At 45.1% G+C, this 22734-nt stretch overlaps 1 protein-coding gene across 1 annotated transcript in view; it reads right to left on the bottom strand.

The window, feature by feature from the left end:
• The window catches only part of lpar1 (lysophosphatidic acid receptor 1), a 28357-nt gene extending 5850 nt beyond the window's left edge, over positions 1-22507 (bottom strand). The window contains exons 1-2 of the mRNA XM_053411034.1: positions 21751-22507; positions 7500-8255 (exon numbers count right to left, since the gene is read on the bottom strand). Coding sequence (XP_053267009.1) covers positions 7500-8238 — 739 coding nt within the window. The 5' untranslated portion in view covers positions 8239-8255; positions 21751-22507. The remainder of the gene's footprint in view (positions 1-7499; positions 8256-21750) is intronic.
• Positions 22508-22734: the final 227 nt, after the last annotated feature.

The raw sequence follows: 22734 nt of genomic DNA, 5'->3' as shown, positions 1-22734 counted from the left end.
TTAAGTGAATCCCTCTGAAATGCCACTTGGAACGAGGAGACACAGGGAAACAGGGAACTTCAGAGCCGGTCTGGAAAATGTGCAAATGTATGGAAAAGCTTCTGTGAAGTTTTCCAGATCTCGATGGAGTTGGGAGCTACAGAGGAGCAGGAGATGTTGTTGTGTCCTTGTCATCATAGCAGCAGTTTCCTTTATGACACATTGTGGTAGGCTAGGAGACACTTTGTTGGTTTGTTGGTTTGTTTGTGTGTTTGTGGGCAAGATTACGCAGAAACTACAAAGCGGATTAACATGAAACTTGGTGGAAAGATGCTCAAGGAGTTGGAGAAGAACTCATTAAATTGCAGATCTGTTTATTTATTTATTTTTAAATCGCTGTAGGTAACATTTCCACGAATATCTCCAAATATTGACCTCCACAATTTTGAGTTTGTATGGTCAGACTTTCGTTCCTCTTTTCTTTTTATGTTCCTGGTTGAAGCAGATTTCTATATGAGTGGGACCAGAGGCTGCACTGCCTGGGAATAAACACAAGGGAAATAATGGAGACCAGACTATGGCAGTGAACCCCAAACTCCCACAAACACACAAATGCCAAGCTGAGGGTGGACAAGAATAAACACTCACATGTGCAGACACAAACACACGCAAACACTCGTTTACATAATTACACATGGTGCAAAAAGACAGATGGAGGAATGCTCAAAACAAAGACTGTCCATTCCACCCCAGTGAGCTTCTAGCTGTACGATCAACATGTCCACACACTGTCCTCTCCTCCGGGTTAGGAAACATGGGATTTCTGTCTCTGTCGGGAAAGGGCTTCGCTCTAATGGCTGACGGGTCGTGTTTCTTCCACTTGTCATCACTTAGACGTTTACGATATTGTTTTTCAGTGTTAGTGACGCATGTTTGTATTTCTCTCCAGCGACGGCAGCTTGTTCTGTTGTCCTCAGTCACATGAGTTTCATAAACATGAGGTCAAATGGCTGCAAGGATCGTGGTGGTGGTCGTGCGTGTTCGTGTGATCCTTGCCATCCAGATACTTGGCTCCGCTTTGAAAAACAACTGGCAGGGATTTGAAACATGCTCAGGAAAGGATAAGACATCACAGTGAACACTATGGCGTCCATGTTTTTTATGTTAAAGATAGGGAGGCACGAGGAGTTGTCTGTTAGCCATCGTGTTTTCCCTGTTACACCTTAAAGCCTCTAAGCCTGGAGCCATTTCTGAGACCATCCAGACTGATATGTATTTGTTAGAGAGAAATGTGTAATTTTAAAACCTCTGTGATCCTTATCAAGCTGAGTCTCACACCTCAGAGTCTCAGATGTTTCCCACATGTAGAAACACACTTAACTCAACACAGAGCCTCTTTACATGTTCACGTCTTACTATCATTTCTCACATGTCGGCTCCGGTTTCCACTAATGTGCGACTCTCTCAGGCCTTTAACAGTGAATAAACACACAATATTAAATTACTCCTCTGGTGTTTCTCTCTGCCTTTCGTCCCATTAATCTCTTTCTAGCGGCATCTCTGGCTCTTTCTTCTTCTACTGGTTCCCAGTCCTCCTTCCTCATTCCTTTCCAATTCCTTTCATTTTTCTAACGTCCTCCTTCAGATCTTTCTTTATTTTTACCCCCCCCATGTCTCTCTCGCAGTTTTTCAATCTTCTCCTTTATCTGTGGTTGGGACCATGTTTCCCACAGAAAATCACTTAGCGGACAGAAACCATTAAGCCTATCTGATATGGGCCAATTGCTTAGTTGTCCAGTAAGAGATTTCGTCTTTTTTCCTCTATTCTCGTTTCCACATCTGTAAATCAAACAAACGCTCACTCACACACACACACACACAGGGGGAGATTGGACAAGTTCACATTCAGTAGTGTTCACAGTTCTTAATGAAGAGGCCAGTGTTACACGGTGATGGAGTCTGGCGGCACAGTCAGCTCTTTGAAGACGGCTGTGATCTCAGTGACCGACTCACTGAGAGTCAAACTTTTTAGAACCTACTCGTTTCGTTTCTCTCTCACCGAGTTGGAATTAAACAGAAAAAGAAGTCGACAGTCAAAACAAAGCACAATGGAGCCGTAACCTTCTGTTATGGTTTCCATCGAATCCACAGCCGCCACCAAAGTCTAAAAAAACTCCTTCTGACTCAAAGGGGCACTTTAGTCCCTCGGTCTGATTCCATTCAGCTCCTGGCCAAAACTCATCTGCTCGAGTTTTGCTGACAACGTTTTGGTTTGTTCTGTTTGGTGCCGACAGGATTTCTGTTACTTCAGGCCAGAAAAACGTCCGTCACATTCGCCCGTAGAGTCGACCGATATAGATCATGGATATCAAAGAGATGGTATCAATTTAAAACATAACTAGAAACCATAAAGAGAACAAAAATGTTGATTTAAGGATCCAACAAACTTTAATTTAAAAACTGTGACTAAACTATCTCTAAATTGTATTATTTAATTGTACATATATATACATACATCCCCAAGAAACCCATAAATTATACCTCTATTCAATATAAATAAGACACGTACCCATGCAAGACTTAACTTCTTTTCCAGAGCCGTTTTAGATTGACATCCAATGTCAACAAAAGAGTTTTATGTGGAAAAATACTTCATCATTCATAAAATACTCTGGAATGTGCTCTTACTCAGAGATAAAAGCTCAGAGTGTTTCCGAGGCTGAGACAGTGACATGTGCTGAGGAAGCTTCCACTGACTCGTGTTTGAGGAATTTGAAGAGTTTGGTGGAAAGTGAACAACTGATGCTGCGGAGACGGGATCCATCAGGACAGATGCTGCGTCGGGAGCGATTAAGTGATTACACACATACACATACATATACACACACACACACACTTAGACAAAGAAAACAGGTGACATTACAAGCTGCATACCGGGCGTGTTTCCGCACTGATTGGAGGGTTTGGCTCGTACATGCTTTGATTGGTTCTGCTGCCAGAAAACACACATGCACTGAAGCAGCGGAGGGGCGGGAATGTGTGTGTCTGTGTGTGTGTGTGTGAGGGTGTGTAACCATCATTTGCTGGTTGGGAAATCTATATATGAGGCAGCAGTGACTGGTTTTACATAGCAATGCATAAGAAGTCAGAGTGGGAACCATCTGTTCACATGTGTTTGGCCGGTGGTATGTGTGTTGGCGCTCCGCGGTGTCTGATGATGTGACCGCAAACAGCACAAGATAATCAGATCATTCACAGGAGCCCCCCCACATTCACACACTCACACGCACACGCACACACACACACTAGAGTCATGGTTAATTGGACAGAGCCGTTGTCTCACTGATGAGTGACCAGGAGGATCCCTGTCGGTGTCATTCAAACTTTTCTTTCAGCAGAGAGGAACAAGTGGCCGGACGCTGCCGAGGCTTTTCCATGAGCTCACGTCACGGACAAAGAGATTCTGTTGCAACAGAGCAGCATCGTCCCCCTTGAATTTACAGGTTTTGTCAGATGTCCAATAATAAAAAAAAAAAACATGTTGATGCAACGGTTATCACTTGAAGTCATAGTCAGTGCTCAGCAACAGTCCAACAAGGCGTGGCCTGATGTGAGTCCATCTCATCCACTATGTCTGCTGCAGGGGAGACAGCTCTGAATGCATTGGAAAGTTCAGGAAATGTAAGATGCATTTTACAGGTCTGATAACACTGGGTTGCACAATAAAAATAATTTAAAAAAAAAGTTCCTGGCATCCCAATTACGTCTAATCTACTGTAATGTCTATCTACTCACTAGTCAGGGTTAAAAAAAACTTCTAAATTTCTACATCTGACATTATGAATATTTTAAAACCAACCTCACTGCCTCTGCTGGCGTCTCGATATGATTTTAATGACTCAAATCTGTGTTTGTCATCTGCAGCCATGTGTCTCTCAGTGCATCCTCTTACTGCACAATAACTCTCAATGGGAACCTGATCGTTAAAGCCTTTATATCCCTACCAGGGGTCCCAAACCCCTCAGGGTACTCAGAGGGATGTTTTATGTATCTATATGTACATGTTTGTCCAAATAGTATTTCCACATGTGCGAGTGTGTGTCTATTTCTGTTATCGTTGGCATAACAAGTAAGTTACGAGACAGATTGTGGTTTCATTCGTCCCGTCAGACTTTATGTGAATGGAGCCGAACACTGTCTCCCACTGTGTCGTTATCAAGCCTGGGGATTCCTGTGAACGTGAGACAATCTGTGTAAGTGTCTCCTCATCCTGTCCTTCCGAGAAGAAATCAGCCGTGGCAGGTTTTACCGCATCCTGAGAGGGACAAGTGGAGAGGACGCCGGGCGGCGGGGGAGCAGTTATTATCATCTGGCCGGCAGATGGGAGAAGCTGGAAGGGGCTTCGCTGTGGGATTCACTTCACGGTCAAACAGCAACGGGCTGAACTCGTCCTAACCTTCTTCCCTCAAGAAGACCAAGATAATCAAAGCCCAGGATTCTCAATGGCACCGTTAACCCCACTGGAAAGTGAATTCCTCTTTGTTTTACATTGGACAGAGTTAAACACGGGGAACAGATAACGGGAGGTTTTTCCAAAAAGGAAATGGGAAATAATCGTGAGCGAGATGTGAGTAAGTGATTGTACTGTAAAGCAAGAACCGCCCTTCAATCAGTGTGGTGTCCAGTGTCCTCCTCCGGGCTTTAGAGTGACCTCATCCACAAACAGCAGTGGATTCCCGACTGAGCCCAGCACCCTCGATGAGCCGGATGCAAAAAGGAAATGTGATTTCTTGAATTATACACATTCAAACAAAGCTGGTGTAAAGTAGTAAATACACAAGATATGAATCCTTCAGTTCCCCGACATAACAAACATTTGTAAATAGTTTATAAGCTTTTTCTATACTGGTAGAAGCTGATTTTGTGAAACTCTCAATATCTGGGGAATCCTCAAGATAAGGTTTTTCTCTGCGGGGGGGGGCAAGAGCAGCTGCACAATTGGTTTTTCAAATTTTGAATCAACTCGACCACAGAGGAGACTAGAGGGGCACTGAACTGATAACCGAAATGATTTCCTCCTGATCGTCCTTAACGGTGGAAAGACTACAGATGTGTGAATTATTACTGAATGTTGAAAAATGCCCGTAAGGCAACGATAAAGAAAAGAAACTGTTAATCTCCAACTTGCTTTCACGGCACAATTTGATCCCAACCGGCACAACGTGAACTTTTCTAGTTGCTGAATCAATAGAAAGTGAAAATGTGGAAACACCATGAGAGAAAGGGGAGAGTGTTTCATAGGGAAAGGTCTGTGACTTGGGTATTGTATCTGTTACAGTGTTACCAAGAACATCCCCCACCCTGTTAATTCGATCAAGCTGCAGCAAATTTCACACGTTCCCTAAATGTGCCTCAAGACTTTTTCAAAATGTCACAAAAATGCTCTCTCGCAATATTAAAGAAAGAGAAAAAACATTTGTGGATCCTTTTACAAGTTCCTTCCTGACTCATTCTTCATCCTTCCACCGAGACCTTTTGTGAAATACTGCAAACTAACCGTCAAACAAACGCTGATGAAGACACAATGTCCTCTGCGTTAGTCTGCGTCTCTGCACCTTCCTGCCAGTAAATGGTTTGGAACGTTTAAATAGGTTAAAACAAACAGAGCATCTCCCAGCTGCACGCACGCTTCACTTTCATACATTCTGTCCACTACAGAGGACATTCTGCTGTCCACTGCTATGAATTAAGTGCAGAGCAAAGACAACAGAAGCAACAGGATGAGATAACACAGCACATAAGGAGACAAATCACCCACAATCCTTTGGTATGTTTTGTCTAGGACTAACACATCCTGCTTCCAGGCACTGAGAATTCCCTTTTCCCACAGTTCACACTCTGCGACTTACTTCACGCGCAGCTGAGTGGTTCGGCTACTGTGCTTCAAGAAAAAAAAAAGAAGAAGAAGACAGCAATGCTTCTGTTCATCACATACCGCTGAGGAGGCCTGGAGACCCGTGAAGAGGGGAGCATACCTCCACTGACGGCTCAGACATTAAACTGCCAGACTGCACACACACGGCAGAACAGGCGCCGCTTCATCGGAGCAGAGCCTCGTTACTGCATCGATCAATTAACGTAGACAGAAAACACCTCGACACGACACTGGGGGATTATTCTGAAGTTTAGAAGCTTGTGAATTCTTCAAAATTCTCAACAGACGCAAGAAAAAGAGGCAAAACTCGCAGGAAGCTAGAGGGGCGTTAAAAATAAGTTTTTCCAGCTTGTGTTAAACTTAAGGCTGCTGATAATATTTATTTAGTGCAGTGGAGTGTAAAGGCTGATTTAAGGCTTCGCTCTCAACTTTCTCCGAACCTTTCATAGTTGCTCTTTAAGTGATTTTCCACCAAATTAGACTGGAAGCCTGCAGAAGTGGACAACTTCACCTTAAACTCCACCGCTTAACATCCACCACACTCTAGAATGTTATCTATCAAAGTCCTGTGACAGCAAAAGGAATCACAACCTTCCCTTCATTCACAAACATCAACATATAAACTAGCAGAATCCCTGCAGAATGGTGCAGTGGGTCGAGAGCAGGGTTTCGATGAGTCGCTGTGCATGAGGCCTGAAGTCGTGCTAGGCAGACGCAGGGCTGGGACTCAACAGACGCATTGTTCTGCTGCTGAAGTCATCAGGGTCACACAGATAGACGAGTTAGCCATGTGCAGACAATGAGAGACGAGTGGGTGCACGGGGAGAAAACTCCACCACAAGGTCACTATAACCTCTGTACAGCTCTGACCTTTATACTTTTATAATAACCCTGGATCTTTTGAAGTTTAAGACAGAAAAACATTTAACTTGATAGTAATAAACCGCTTTGGGTAAGTAGGAGGCATACAGGTAGTTAGGTAGGAAGGAAGATAGGTAGTTAGGCAAGTAGGTAGGCAGGTAGATAGGCATGTGAGTAGTTAGCTCAGTAGTTAGGTAGGTAGGAAGTTAGACAGGTAGGTTGGTAAGTAGGAAGCTAGGTAGGTAGGCAGTTAGACAGGTAGGTAGGTTAGTAGGTAGGTGGATAAATAGGTAGTTCGGCAAGTAGGTGGGTAGGTTAGGCAGCTAGATAGGCATGTTAGTAGCTAGCTTAGTCATTAGTTAGACAGACAGGTAGGTTGGTAGGGTGGGAGTTAGGTAGGTAGGAAGTTAGACAGGTAGGTATGTTGGTATGCAGTTAGACAGGTAGGGAGGCTACTACACAGGCATCTGAGTAGCTAGCTTAACAGTTAGGTAGACAGACAGACAGGTAGGTTGGTAGGTAGGTTAGTAGGTAGGTGGATAAGTAGGTAGTTAGGTAAGTAGGTGGGTAGGTAGATAGGCATGTGAGTAGCTAACTTAGTAGTTAGGTAGACAGACAGGTAGGTTGGTAGGTAGGAAGTTAGGTAGGTAGGCGGTTAGACAGGTAGGTAGGTTAGTAGGAAGGTGGATAAGTAGGTAGTTAGGTAGCTTGGTATCTTCCTTACCCAACACAATGGCCACGGTCTTCAACAGCGACATCATGGTGTCCCGGTTGCGTCGGGGTCCCGAGCTGTGCCGCGACATCCTCATGGTCCTCTGCCGCACGTACACAAAGATGTGTGCGTACAGCGTCACCATCACAACAAAGGTCACCAGGTTAAACACCGCCCAGAAGATCAGGTAGGAGTTGCTGTACAGCGGCGCCATGTTGGAGCAAGTGGTCAGACTACAGATACAGTTCCAGCCGACACTCGGGATGGCGCCCATGACTATGGACATGGTCCAGATTATAACAATCACCACCACAACACGCCGGTTGCTCATGCGCGTGTGCAGCTGCATGCGGAACACGGTGATGTGGCGCTCGATGGCGATGGCGAGCAGGTTGGCCACGGACGCCGTCAGGCTGGTGTCGATCAGGCCCTGGCGAAGCAGCCACGTGGAGACGGTCAGCCGCCTGGTGTTCGGCCCCGTGTTGAACATCAAGTAGAAGTAGGCCAGTCCGGCGAAGAAGTCAGCAGCTGCCAGGTTGGCCATCAGGTAGTAGATGGGGAAGTGGAACCTCCTGTTGACGTAGATGGCGACCATCACCAGGAGGTTGGCGAGCATGATGAAGATGCACACGGTGATGCCCAGGCCCATCACCAGCCGGCTGACCGTGTTCCATTCGGTCGTCAGGTTCTTCCCACTGCGGTTGTAGAAGAAGGCGATGGTCTCGTTGTAGTAGCACTGTTCCTCCTCCATGGCGGCGGGGAGACTTTCTGAAAGCAGAAGATAAACATGTGACTTCAGAAAAGAGATTTTCATGTCTGGTGTTTTTCTACAGTTTCTTGATGCTCTCATGGGAGCTAGGATTTCTGGATTTCATTATTCAATTTTCTTGTTTTCCCTCAACTGAACCATGTTGTCGTCTTAGGGTGACACTCCAGAAAGACGATCTTTACTCAGAGCACGTTTGTTTGTGTGTCTCTAACAAAACGTGGAATTAAAGTAGCATTTAAAAGTCTCACTTGAACTTTGTATTTACGTGGATTGAGGTAAGTCAAACATTTAGAAACAGTACGGCCTCTGTGTTCCCTTCTGCGACCACATGTTCTGTTTTTAACCTTTAGTCAAAGACTGAGTTAATCTCCTTTCTGGGGAAAATGCATATATTCATCTTTCATAATGTTTAACACAAAGCACTGCTTCAGGACATGTGCACTTGAACCGGTTTCTGAGACGGGGGGGAAACACAAAAGAAATCCGTTTGGATCTGTAGTTGTGTGTTTGTGCGTGTGTGCGGGGCGCGCTGTGTATATCACAAACACAAAACAGCCGTCGTTGGGACAGTAGATTTAAAAGAGCAAGTGTACAAAAGAGTCGACCCTCACACACACACACACACACACACACAAGCTCACAGGGAAAATGTGTGTCTGTGTGTAATAAGCTCCAGTCCCACACAGATGCTTACTAGTCTCTCTCATTCACCCCAGACCGGAAACCGCTCCTCAGGGCTAGAGTGTGTGTGTGTGTGTGTGATCCATACACAAAGAAAGAGAGAGAGGAGGCAGGGGGGAAGCAACTGAAGAAACAAGAGCAATGAAAGAGCGAGTATTAGAAGTTCTGGGTCAAAGGCCAGTGTTTTCGTGGAAATCCTCCTCTTTTGATTTACCTTCTAATACGACGGCTCAGATCCTTTAAACCGTGTTTTAGCTCCGCAGTGACACAACCCCAAATCCCCCCCCCCCCCATCCGCTCGGCCACAGACGAACCACAGACAAGACATTCTTACTATCGGATGTATTTTACAACTTTTGACCCTGAAGAGATTCTCATGCCAATCAAAGGACTGGTGGGAGATGAGGTTGAGGCTGAGAGTTAGAAGCTTCTGTCTTAGATCAGAGACATTTATAAAAATGTAAAAAGTTTATAGCTATAATAATTTAACTCCTTCAAAATTCTAAATTCTGAATCCAAGCCAAAAGCAGCACAGCTCATCAACTAGATGCCTGGATCATAATATTGGCAGTGCAACACATAAATAAACACCGGCCGCTAATCTTTATAATAGGGTCACATCTTCTCATTGTTTTACTGTCAGTCAATCATTTTATTAATTAACCTATATATTTTGCCTCATTTAAAGAACAGGTTAATATTTATTGAAGCTAATATGTAATAAAATGTGAGGTTCTACTTTCATTGGCGTATGTTTATCTGTCTTTCTGTCCATCAGCGCGATCAGAAAGAAATACAGAACGAATTTCTTTGAAGCTTTGTCGAGGAGTGGATCACGATCAAAAGAAGAACCCATTCAATTCTGGGGTGAATCCAGGATTATCTTTCCACTTTCCTTTATATGGAAAGACAGGTTGTCCACCTAGGCGGAGGTATGTCCTCTCCAAATGCCTTTCCAGATGCCCCCCCTGAGGAGGTCACATCTTGATGGAAGGATGACGTAAGGTTCAGGAGAGAACTCAGTACAATTTGGTGCAGATCCAGATCAGGGATCACTTTCGTTAACGTTGACGTTTTTCAATAATTTCCCAGGGAACAGTTCAAGGCTCTTGATGATTCAAAGCAGGTATATTGAGGACTGCTTTGAATCATCTGGACTGACATCTAGAAGTCTGAGATTTAATTTAGTGCAGCTTGATTGAATTTGAGGGGCCTGCTGGGCCTGGACGGAGACATTCTGGTTCTGATGCATGCAAATAATCCTACTTCTGAATTTGATGTTCATTAAAAGCTTGTCTTCCTCTTCCCCCTGATGTCTGGGTTGTGTTTTCATTACATTAGAAAGCACATTATCCAACCTGCATGCAACTCTGAGGTTTTTAAGTGTTACACACATCCAGAGAAAACAGTAACTCGGCCATTAGGAGCAATGAAGGGAGCAGCTGAGCGACAGCAGCATCACTAATGCAGGATCGATCCCCGGGGGCCTCGGGCGACACTAATCATCACAGATGAAAGCTCCTCAGCTCGTCATGAGGTTTGAGGCCATTAAGCGTCTGCAGGGAGCCGTCACCGGGCATTAGAAGCCTGAGGCGAGTCATCAGCACGAGAAAGTGGCAGGAAGTGTCAGTGGCCTCCCAGAACACATTCACAACTCTTTCATCAGACGCTGGGAGCCTGCAGAGGGAGATCCTGTCGTTGTGTGAGTGAGTATGTGTGTGTGTGTGTGTGTGTGTGTCTGTGTGTATGTTTGCTTGCGACAGCCAGTGGGTGGGTCTTGTAAAGTGGAAAGACTGCGTAAGAGAGAGGAGACAGACTGAGGGGATTTTAGATTTCTGTGCTGCTGCACCTGGGTGTGTGTCCACCCAGTAAAAGACAAACTTTGAATTACTATGTTGTTAAAGCATTTTGTGTGAGTCTCTGTGTGTGTGTGTGAGAGGAAAGTTTGGGAGTGTGTGTACAATGTCTTGAACTCAGTGTGTTAAAGATTGAGAACAAAACGCTCGCTGTGCCAGAGTGTGTCGACACGCTATCTTAATAAAGTGTGACGAAGTCTGGCTGTGCGGAGAGAGAGAGGGAAGTGTGTTTGCTGTGTGTGTGTGTGTGTGTCTGTGTGTGTGTGTGTGTGTGTGTGTGTGTGTGTGACAGGCTATGAATGGACCACCCTGGAGTCCATACAAATGAGGTCATAACTCAAGCATCAGCACCAGAGCTGCATCCGAATATTCAAGTTCTACTTAATTAACAGACACACACACACACAAATAACTGTTGTGTCTCTTTCACCGTTACAAACACACTTCACGAGTTGTTTCCAAATGAGCAAACACACACAAGACTCAACCGTCTACACTATGAGTTAAACATCGAGGGACACACACCCTAAGAGGATGAGACATCTCCACAAACAGCTGCTGAGATTTGAATCTGACACCTGGCGTGAAGCGGCGCCAAGCAAGTGTCTGGTGGCGTCGGACCGATGCAGTTGTCATTTCTCGAAGTCCGGCTGAATAGCAAACGCACTTTAGCCGATCTGAGGCCCCGGCAGGCGAGTGGGTCCGAAGGTGCGGTCGGGCACAGCTGGCGCATCGTTATCTTCAAGGCTGCAGAAAGCGATTGCCAACAAAACCCTGGTCTGACGTCAGCGGCGCCAGCTTCACCTTAAAGTCTCATTATCAACACAATGATGCTCCGACACAACCGACAACAGGCGTCCGCTCTGTTTCTCTACACACACACACACAGATGGTCGTCTCATGCACTAAGTGGAACCTCTTCCTCTGCAGTGAAGTGGTCTCTCCGGCTACCTGGCAAATCCGCCCTTTTATTAGCCAGGTCGAGGAGCACATGGCTTTTAAAAGGGAACGGGAGCCGCCACTCTGATTGGTTTATTGCCTCTTACGACCTCAACACTAATGATTCCTACTATATAACAAGCATTACAGCTATTAGCCCGTTGAACCATGCACCTGGCACAGCGACCTTCTCTCGACGATGTGGAGCAGCCGGGGATCATGGGAGTTCTTCATCACGAGTGCTGATCTGACCAGCTCTATACCCTCGCCCTAACCCAGCCATGTGATATTGTCAAATGTGTGATGGATCTAAAAGGCACGACTTCAGCAGGGGAGACCAACTTTATTATTACACGGTTTTCTGTTATCATTGCAACCAGGCCTTTATTTGATAGCGCCAGTGGAGGTGGAGAGCGAACGCCAGTAAGTTACCCGACCGGCCCGGAGTCGAACCGGGGACCCGCTGCTGCGAGGGGCATGTGGTCAGAACATGTTTTTAAAGAGTCACTGTGCTGTAGGTCTGAATCTCCTCGTGTGTTTTTCTTATCTTTTGGGCCAAACACCTACCGAGATAAAACCCCCGACCTGGTCCAGTCCAGTCGATGTTAGAACAGGAGTTAGATAAACCTCCACGGAGCCAAGTCTGTTCTCAGTCTCCAAACAATTCATCATCCAACCTTCTGCTCGCTAGTTTTAATACGATCCTGAGAGAAACAAAGCTTTATGGGAAAACTATTGAACTTCCAATTTGACATTCCTAGAAAGGAGAGGAGAGTTAGTCTGTGTATTAGAGAACAGAATTAGATTTATTCCACTAGGATTTACTCAAAGTGATGGATAATTAAAAGATGAGTTGGACCACATCCTACGTTATTTTCAAATAATAGCAGACAAGCAGTCAGTTGGGTATAAAAAGACTTAATAGCGGGTTTCTTTGAGTTCAGGGGTTTTTCTATTTCCAGTTGGACAAACATTTTATTATGCAAGAGAATTGAGTTCAGCCGCAGTTCAACTCCATGATATCTCAGACTTCACTGTTCACTCTGTGTTTTCACAGCTTTGAAAAAGAATTATTCATTCCTATAAAACTCACAAAGCATCTCAAGACTAGTTTTTTTTTAATTTTTACGATCACACCTGCGTGAATTATCACAGTGAATAAAAACTCTGCTGCTCACATCTGGGTCACGATCAGGATTATTTTCAAGATGATAAAACTATTTTTATAAACGCATGAAATAAATCACCCAGAATAGCAGAGACGAGCCGTGCAGCATTTTGTGAAATGCGGACTTTGATGTATGAGGTGTGAGCGATAGAGGAAACATCTGAAAGGGGAAGAACGTCTCATCACTGGATGCTTTTAGAATGAGTGTGGACTGGATAACTCAGATGAGTCAGCACATATTGAGTGTCTGTGCTAATTGCATGAGGGAAACACCAGAGGGGATCCAGAAGTTATTGCACATGAAGGAGTTTATGTTGACTTTTAAGGAAGAGACACTTCTTCTGAGCAAATATTATGTATTTCTGACTTTACACCCACAGGATTTTTTCCCATCTGAGACTTTTGGAATCGCTCATGGCCTCGTTTTCATTTGTTTTATGGAATAAAGAATAAGAAATTAAAACATACCTAACACTCTATAGAACTGACTGAACCGTAGAAAATCGAGAAATCACAGTAAATACGTTTTCAGGTGTGTTATAGATATGGAGCTGAACATCTGGATGGAGATTGTTTTTTAAGGGCTTAGAATAAACTGTGCTGAACCGTGACTCATGCTCTGATGATCCTCTGTGGAGGTTTGCTGTTTGTTTGCAGGTGTCAGGGCTCTGCTGTCATATTGCGTGTGTTCTGTTGCAGGCAGAGTATTATGAGATTTAACTTTTGAACATGAGCCTGATCCACAAATTCCCACTTGGCCCTGATGTGGCCAAAGAGAAGTTTTTTTTTTTTTTTGGGCTTTCCAGATTTCATTCCATTCCATCACATAGCTTTCTGCTGTCTTTCCCAGTTTGCCTGATTTCTTTCTGTTCCCTTCTTACTCAACGTTTTCCTCCATTCCCTCCTCCATTTTCATACCCTCACCTTCCTCTCCTTTTCCCTTCCCCTCACTCCAACTCCAAGTCCCACTTTCTCTCCCTTTACCTCGTCTTCTGTCATCTCCCCTTTCCACGACTTTTCCTCCCCTGTCTCCTCCTCTCCTTCCCACCTCACTCCTCCTCCTCCTCCTCCACCTCCCCGTTCCTCCACTCTGCCAACTCTCCACACAATGTGCCCATTGTTTCTGTAAACCCACCACAGAAGGCAGAGAAACAGGACTGCTGCAACCCAGGATATACACAATCTCTCTCTCTGACACACACCCACACACAGGCCGCCATTCTCTAACCTTCTCTTTAACATCACGGACGATTGGACACGAACCACACACTCACACAGACACACACACACTCGCACACACTCTCAAACAGTTGCAGCTCAGGACAAGGGCTGGATTGAGAGGTGGTGTTGAGTCATGTGTGGCTGCAGCCATGACGGGCTGATTCACGGCTCGTCGGTGGATGATTCCCCCCCTCCTCCTTCGGACACTTAAGCGCTTCCATCACCGCCCGTGAATCCCCGAGCGGAGTTAACTTGTTGCTGCTAAATTACACACGGCTCTGAAGAGACGGGCTGAGCGGCTTTCACGTCGGCTTCTGGTTGGTCCACAGCCACTAGAAGCAATGTTTCATTTCCACACAACAGCCGGAGACATAAATAACTTAAAATAACGATAAAATAATTCCAGGGATCACGAATGGGGGGAGGGGGGGGGGGGGGGGGGAGCCTCTGGACAAGCGAAATCCAACTCAGGGGTTATTACCTGCGGAGGAGTGCACAACGCTCTCTTTCATTTTGCTAAATGTCCGTCCAATAAGCTTCTTTGCTTGAAGGTATTTCTGCTGTGATCTGTTCCACATGTTTTGCTTCAGCGGGTTTTCGGGCTAAACGGCAGGAACAAGGAAAAAGTGCGACCGTGAAGTTAATCCATGAAAAGCCCTCAGAAATGTTTAGTCGAGCGTAAGCTGCGTGACACAAACACGTACGAGTTCATCGATTCCCACGTAGACTCAGAGGCAACTGGTCGAGGCAGCGGTGCCAGATGGGAAATGTTGGAAGTTGGAAGGGACCCTCAACCAATTTGAAATCTTCTTCTGGTTTACACTGGTACACATATGCACTTGTGTTGATATCGACTGGGATTAGCTTAATACTGAAATGGAGCTAAAACGCTGACTTGGACCAGGATCCTTTCAGTTCTCCAAATTCAAATGTGGATGTTGTTTAGTTGCCTTTGAGAGATGGGGGTATTTACTTTAGCGCACTGAGGGTTTTGTAACAATGACTAACTTCTTCTTCACAACAAGGCCTGGACCCAGAAGAACAGCCTGTGCCCTACGTGTCAGCTCTCTCTGCACTTTATTGTTGGGTGTGTTCACTCGTCCTCTCATGAAATCACACCATTGGAGAGCGACTCCACCGATTACATCACCGCGGCTCAGATGCAACACAGAGTTGCGTCAGCGCGGCCCACGGAGGATTCAGGGTCCGACTCCAAAGGCCTCGTTCAGTTTATCGCTGATTGCTCCGCGCGGTCACTTGTGATAATCGCAGAGTTCTGAATGGAAATAAAAAGGCTTGAATCTGATGTGAGAGGCTATGTGCTTTCAAAAGGGAATGACTCAAACAAAAAGAAAGCATGACACAGATCATTGGATCACTGCACGTGAGCTCAAACCCTGAATCTGCAAATATTAAACTCATTCAGCAACTCATCGTTTTCCCAAGTTCCGCGGCGTCTTCTACGTGGCTCCTGTCTTCACTGAGATATCTGAATTCTTTTTCCAGTTCTGCCTCCCTCCCCTGTTGGAAACTTCATCGTTACACTTCTACTTCTATGAGCTTACACTAAGGTGCTGACAGGAAAACACATCCGGAGTTAAGTGCACGTCTCAAAGCAGCTTAAACGTTTGGAATGTAGCTTATATTCTAATGTTCTGACTATTTCCACATTTGGAATTGACCAGTGACTATAACGTTTGAGTGATGAGTGGTGATTGATTTTAAGGTTGATGATCTTTATTACCTTAATTGATCCGTGTGCATATGGTTCTTCAACACACACACACACACACACACAGAGAGAACAGAGGCACTTCTACAGTCGAGTCCAACAGAGAATGTTTCACTTGCTGGAAACCAGACTGAAGAGAAATCAATCAAGCTTTATTTGTACGGCACTTTGGAAAACACAAGTTACAAATAATTAATTTAAATTGATTAAATTCACTTAAAAAGGAAAATAACCCATAATAACAGACTAATGGTATTTAAGAAACTTAATCAACAATTAAAAATTCAAAGCTCGGACTACTTGTGTGTTCAGGACATTGTGTTTGTTGTGTTGAGATCTTTGTTGGCAGCAAATTGCTGCTTCAAGCGTCTTTGGAAAGTCTTTAGTCTCTGTGCTTGTGGACAATCCGCTCCTGCTCTTCCTGGAAGATCCTTTCAAACTCTGTCGGGCTGAACTCCCCTCTCAGGGTTTCTGGAGTTCAAGTTCGGGGCCATTCAAGGACATTCAGCGACTCGCTCCCCAAACCATTCAAGCCCCGTCCTGGCTCTAGGGTTTGTTTTGTTGTTGTGAAGAAAGGTGAAGTGTCGTCACCATCTGTGGTTGTGAGCTCTTAGCTGCAGTTTGAGTCCCCGGGGATTAAAAAACAGGTTCTTATCTAGAGATTTAAATTTATAATCCATATTTACCAGAAGGCTTGACAGAAGTGCAGCTGTGGTTCAATGAGCCGAGGGCGATGTTCTGTTTTTTTGTTCCTCTTTCTGTTTTTCTCACGACTAATTTAAAACACCAACACATTCATATAAACACGAAAAGCAGAATCGAAACTCGAGGAACAAAGAGTTTGAGACGATTGCGGGACATTAATGGGAGGAACACGCGGAAGCAGGAGGTGAATGGAGCTTTTCTCACCAGCTGCTATTGTCAATATGTGATGTTGCATCATGGAGGTTGTGCGTTGCTTGTGACCTTGAAGTTTGAAACATTGCGGCTGCGCTGCTCCAAGATGCCTCGCTGACAATCAGCTGATTAGAAAACTTGGTCACTCTGACCAAAAACTTTTTGTCTAACTTGCACAATGTTTATATCTGACTTCTCAATAGATGACTGGACATATATGATCATCTCTGTGACATTACACATAATCATCAGTAAACTGACAACACATACAGTAACACAACGTTTTATGTCACCGGTGCCACAGGACTGCACATGAAAGATAATGATGTTAAAACAAGTGCGGCTTCCTGTCACAACCACAGTTTCCATAAAGTTGCAGAAATTAAAAAAGTCTTGTCATCTCACTGTGCACAAGCAAAACATTACTGCTGCTCGATATACTGACAGTTGAAAGGTGTCATGACATTCTGCTGGCAAAAATAACACATTTAATTTGTGTTTTTGTTGTGTATATATATATATATATATATATATATATATAAACGCCGGACACAAAGGCCTCTGTCGGCCATCAGCTTCAACCCCAGAGCCTTGATGCTGCGAGGCGACAGTGTTACTACAAGTAAAAGGCAAAGATGGAAGCCAGAACAGATAGATGTGACGTGTGTCTGCCAAAGCCATCAATCAAAACCAGTCAACCAACAAGTCGCTGGCGGCCGTGACAGGCTGCAGAACTTCATCGTGAGTTATGTCAGAGTCATCCAGCAGGAAACCTCAAACAGTTGGATGGCGAGTGGCCGTGACATGAAGCATCACTCCGTCCTGATAGAAATTATACTTTATCTCATTGTGACATGATGTTCTTTGCATTGTACTTATTTTTGTATATCAGGGCTTTTCTAGATTTCTACTTGAACGGCTGCATCCTCAGCGCCAACAAGACATTGGAATGCAGACCGGAGGAGCCGGGGATCGAACCACCGACCTGCTGGTCAGTGCACGACCTTCTCTGACTCCTGAACCACAGCCAACCTATGTCCGCTCTGCTCTGGTCACATAGCAGCCCCCTTTACCAGGAGAGACCTGCACTTTGAATTGGTTCAAGTTGGTTTGAAGCTTTGGTGAAATGCTAATGAACTGACACAATGACAAACCTCAGTCACTTTCTGTTCAGTCAGTTACTGCGGCTGATCCACTGACCACAGAATGTGACATGGCAACACTCACCAGGACCACGGGTGTGACGGGCTGCTGAGGAGGCATTAGGACACCGCACTGTTGTTCATCACATCGTTCAGCTGTTGACCACAGACTCACACATGAGCCGGCACAACAACCCAAGAGGAAACATCACAGAAAGAGAAGTTTCACTGAGGCTGCGTCTGTACAACTACGCCTGGCGTCCACACTGCTCCGGACTTTAATTGTCGCTACAAGTTTGGAAATGCTGCTGGTCCCGTTTCAGTTTAAACTTTTCCATCTCGATATAGCCATGGCTGATTCGTTGGGCTCCCATCAAACAACCCCCTCCCAGAGGAACACAACTGGGATTAGCCTCGGCTACCAGTGGAGAACGCAGCATGCATAATCCATTACAAGCGTCACTGACCCTGGTGTGTTTGCTATCAGCTGTTGTACAGTTAAATTCTATAGTTTTCAAATGATGCAACTCTTTGCATGAGTAGGAGACAAACTGTTATTCGAGCGATGGCCGGTGGACGAGAGCTGGAGCTTTGAAAAAACCCTGTTCAAAACCGAAACAGTTTTGTGGATTCTGGCCTGAGAAGCTCCATAAACAAGCATCTGTATAAGAATGATTTCAGAGATAAAGTCTGTGATTTATAGTAGTTGTCGTGTCTTTAATATTCTCATGGCTGTTGGAACTTTTGCTTTAATAGCTCAGAAAGTGCGTCTCTGGTACCTGCGTGAATGTGGAAGCAATCTGGACGCTGGGAGGAGGAATGGGTGGAATGCGGGTGCTTAGACGGGGGGGGGGGGGGGGGGGGGGGGGGGGGGGAGTCGTGCCTTCACTAATCACAACACAGATGTTTCGTGGACCCTCTCGTTTGACGGATGTCAGAGCTCATGGAGGGAAACATAAAACAATCATCTCCGCGGGAGACTTCAAGTCTTTGCTGTGAGAAGTCGGACGCACCAACTTGTCCCATCGTGTTTAACCTTTTCGGCCGGTGGTGGTGGTGCTGGTGCTGGTGGTGGCACGTTAAACAAACAGAACTGGCTGCACCAGTTATCTGGTTACTGAGGAAACCACCGAGGTTCCTGAGAACTATCCCAGTTCCCGTAATGTTGGCGCTGTTGTGACATATCCATGGTGACTCAGCTGGATTATCCACTAAATCTCAACTTTACAGGAGAGTTGGGAGGATTCAGAGATTAAGACGGTTGAGAAAGACGTGGGTCGAGCTGCACGTGAAGTAAAATACAGCTCATTACATCTAAGTGCAGTGCAATCTGTGTCATTTCAAACCGATCGCTGGCAGATTTGTTTGTGTGCAAAAGGGCTAAAGAAGAAACAACTTTGTTTCTGTTATGCTTTGCCAAATGTTTGGTTCTCTCCAGTTGTTACTTATCTCCTCGTGTCCTAACACTCCCCTTCACAACTGTCTGTCTTGTGCAGGTTCACACTGCAGAAGGGGCTTTCACAAATTAGCAAGTATAACTAAATAAAGATATATATCTATTAAAATAAAACAAACCTGGTCTTGTGGCTGCAACCATATATCTGAGAAATATATCAGTCAAGCGCAGCAACATTTCTTCATGTGCAAAGTGGAAAGGTTAAATGTCTTATTTTCAGGCCCCAGGCTGAAAGACCATATGCTCTAGTTTCCCTGTCCCACCTCCAGCTGTAGCTGTTGTGCCTGCAAATGTCTTTAACTTTGATATTCTCTATTACATAAGTTATTCCATACACAGGTGAAAATTGGCTCTAAAAGTCAAACGCACGATAGCAGAGTCAACAATCAACAAACGTTCAGTCTCATTAAATCCCGTTAATTAAAAAGTCTTTTGAGCCATCGATCCTGTCGGTCTACAGAAGTGTAAACGCTGCTCGCACTCGCACTCCGGCATCAAAGACCCCCTGGGGTCTGTGGCGGTGGGGGGTGGGTAAACGCTGTCCTAAATCTCTCTAGCGAATACACAAATAAACACACTCAGACACACACAAACACACACATGCAGTTGAGTCACCATAACCTTAGAGGACATCATTGACTCGTTTTTTTATCGTTAACCATAACTACTACTTGCCTAATTTTTAAGGTTTGCTAAAAGAAGACTGGTCCCTATGATGTGAGTGTGTAAACAGAGTGAGGTCCCCACAACATGAGTAAGACAGACCACACACACACACAAGCTTACCTTTCGACCCTCAGATTAATTGGGTGAAAAGGTTAAAGATAGAGTAGATGGTTCTTCTTACACTTCAGCTGTGGCTAACAGGAAAAGGTCAATCAGGAAGATTATCTCTAATGAAGGTAGAAATAAAAGAAATGGACCAAAATCATCCTTTTCATTATTCTACTGGTAATTGCTCCAGGTTTTTCCTCACACTTCATATAGATCTGATCCTGAAAACCACCAAACCCACTCAACAAACCTCACAGCAATCAGAACTATTAGTTTTTATTCCACCACACTATGAAAATCTGGAGCTGAGCTGCTTTGAATGAAAAGTTTAAGAGTCTCCAGAGAAGTTAGCAAATTTCCTCATGTGGACACAAATACTACGTTTCACAACAGCCTGGTCAGTTTTTTTTTTTTCGGACTTCAGCCAAAAGCGCTGGACGGCTCCGACCAGCATCACAACTCGGGCCAGAAAAAAAAACACACTCTGAACTTTTAAGATGTGGTTCCTTGGTGAGACTCGTAATGTGAACCCACGAGCGCCGACAGAGCTTTTGTGGCCTGTCCACTTCCTGAACTGCACAAGACTTTTTTTTTCTCCTGATCCACAATGCAGAGCTCCAGTTTCCTTCACACTTTGGGTCCTGCACTTTTTCCATATTGGCTCAGCTTCAGTGGAGATAATATTTCTTCATATGCACATGTTGGCTGACGGAGGAAAGACGATTATAAAAAGGTATAATAACTCTAATCATGCATAATGGATAGGAAGCACCTGGCCTGAACTTTGTGAGATGAAGGTCTGATGTTGAAATACTCTGTCAAAACCACCTCTGCTCAGATTTGACTCTGAGGACAGTTAGCTATGAGCTCAGTGGAGGTAAGGAATCACACAGTGGCCCACATGGAGAATAAATGATCTTGTTTGAGTGGAGGAACCAAACCCCATCCCCACAGTGTCACACCTTCATCGCACTCCACTGAGAAGTGAAGTTGCTGATGAACTCAGTGCAGGACAGTGCAATGGATCCTGTTGGTGGCATGCAGCATTAAGGCGTTTACTTTGGGAGGTGGCCAACAATCCAACGAACCAGGATGAGCTGCTCTATCTTTAGTGTGGTCCTATAAGTTTCCTTATGAGCCGACAGATGCTGGATTGGCTTCTTCTTGCTGAATGCAAAAGACGAAATCCACATTCCCCCGAGTTGCAGATCAGCGTGGAAAAATCAAGACAGATGTCAAACTCTCTCGCAGACCCAACGCCCCGCTTGTGTTTTTTTTTTCCGCTCACTCCCTTCCACAAATATTGTTCCAGCCCCAGAGTTTGATAACGAGCCCAGCTCTGGCGCAACACGTCCTCGGGCTCAACCTCTGCAGGCGCACGACACAGCGTCTCCAGTCCGAATAACGGTGCGTCCAGGCATCTGCTTCTGCCATCAGAGCCTTTATCTGAACCTGAGGCTTCCTCACTGCGTCTACGTGGCACACAGGTACACACAGATGCCCACACCGTGCGTGCGTAATAGTTACGCGTAAAAGCGAGCCAAAGCAAAAATAACCTTTTTCCCAAATGGATCAAATTGTGAAAGTTTTACAATCAATGAGAAGTAATGTGAATAAATCCTACTTACATGGTGTATTCCAGTGAGAGCAGTAGGGGGGTGCTTTGTTTTCTCAAGTTTTGATCCGTGGAGCCTGAGGTTCGCTCCAACAGAGACGGTGCCTGCGCGGCTCTCGTGTCAAAGACGCAGCGGTTTACTACAAGACTCCAAATCCAGAAAGCAGCCAGGTAACCCTTTCATTGTATGTCCGTGCAGCGAAGCGCTATCCTCCTCCGACTGTTTCCCACCAGTTTGCGAGAGCTGCTGGTTTTTTTGGTTAGGGTGTTTTTTGCAAAGTTGCTCTATTTGATTTTTTCCCCCCGGATGAAGACGCCCTGATGCTGCGATGAGTCTCCGTGGCTCTGTGCGCTGGCGCGACTGCTCCACCAGCCTCTCTCTCCCACTCTCTCCCTCCTTCCCTCCCCCTCTCTCTCTCTCTCTCTCACACACACACACAAACACATGCACACACACACCTTTGTCTGCACTTGACGTCACACACACTCTCTCTCCCTCTCTCTTACACACAAACACACCAAAAATGACCAAATCTTTTAAAAGTGGCACATTGTGGCAAAAGTTGAATCCCACTGCTCAGAGATATAAGGCAACAATCTCACCTCAAAGCAGGTGAAACTTTAAAAAAACTTCTTCTCCCACTTTGGTTTATGAACAAAAAATATATACGTATGAAGCTGTAAATGTTGTGTCACTGAAGTCCTTTCTTTTGTGTGTGTGTTCTCAGTTGAGTTGTTCTTTCCCACTCGGCGCCTAATTGAAAACACATTTTCTTTCAGCAACTTGTTAAGAGAGAGAGAGAGAGAGACAGGAAGGGAGAGCAGGGTGGAGTGGAGCTGGGAGAGCAAAGTGACACCCAGGGACTCAAAGACATATTGTATTCCTTCTCAATTAACCTCCCCCCCCCCCCTATGCTGTATCATTAGAGATATTTCCTCCCGTCCGCCGAGAGGAGTTCGGACCGTCTCACGTGACGTCCTCAGGTTGTGAGAAAGT

The sequence above is a fragment of the Pleuronectes platessa genome, chromosome 19, assembly GCF_947347685.1.
Source record: "Pleuronectes platessa chromosome 19, fPlePla1.1, whole genome shotgun sequence".
Lineage (NCBI taxonomy): Eukaryota > Metazoa > Chordata > Actinopteri > Pleuronectiformes > Pleuronectidae > Pleuronectes > Pleuronectes platessa.
The sequence above is the reverse complement of the archived record's forward strand: the minus strand, read 5'-3'. Positions and strand labels throughout refer to the sequence as shown.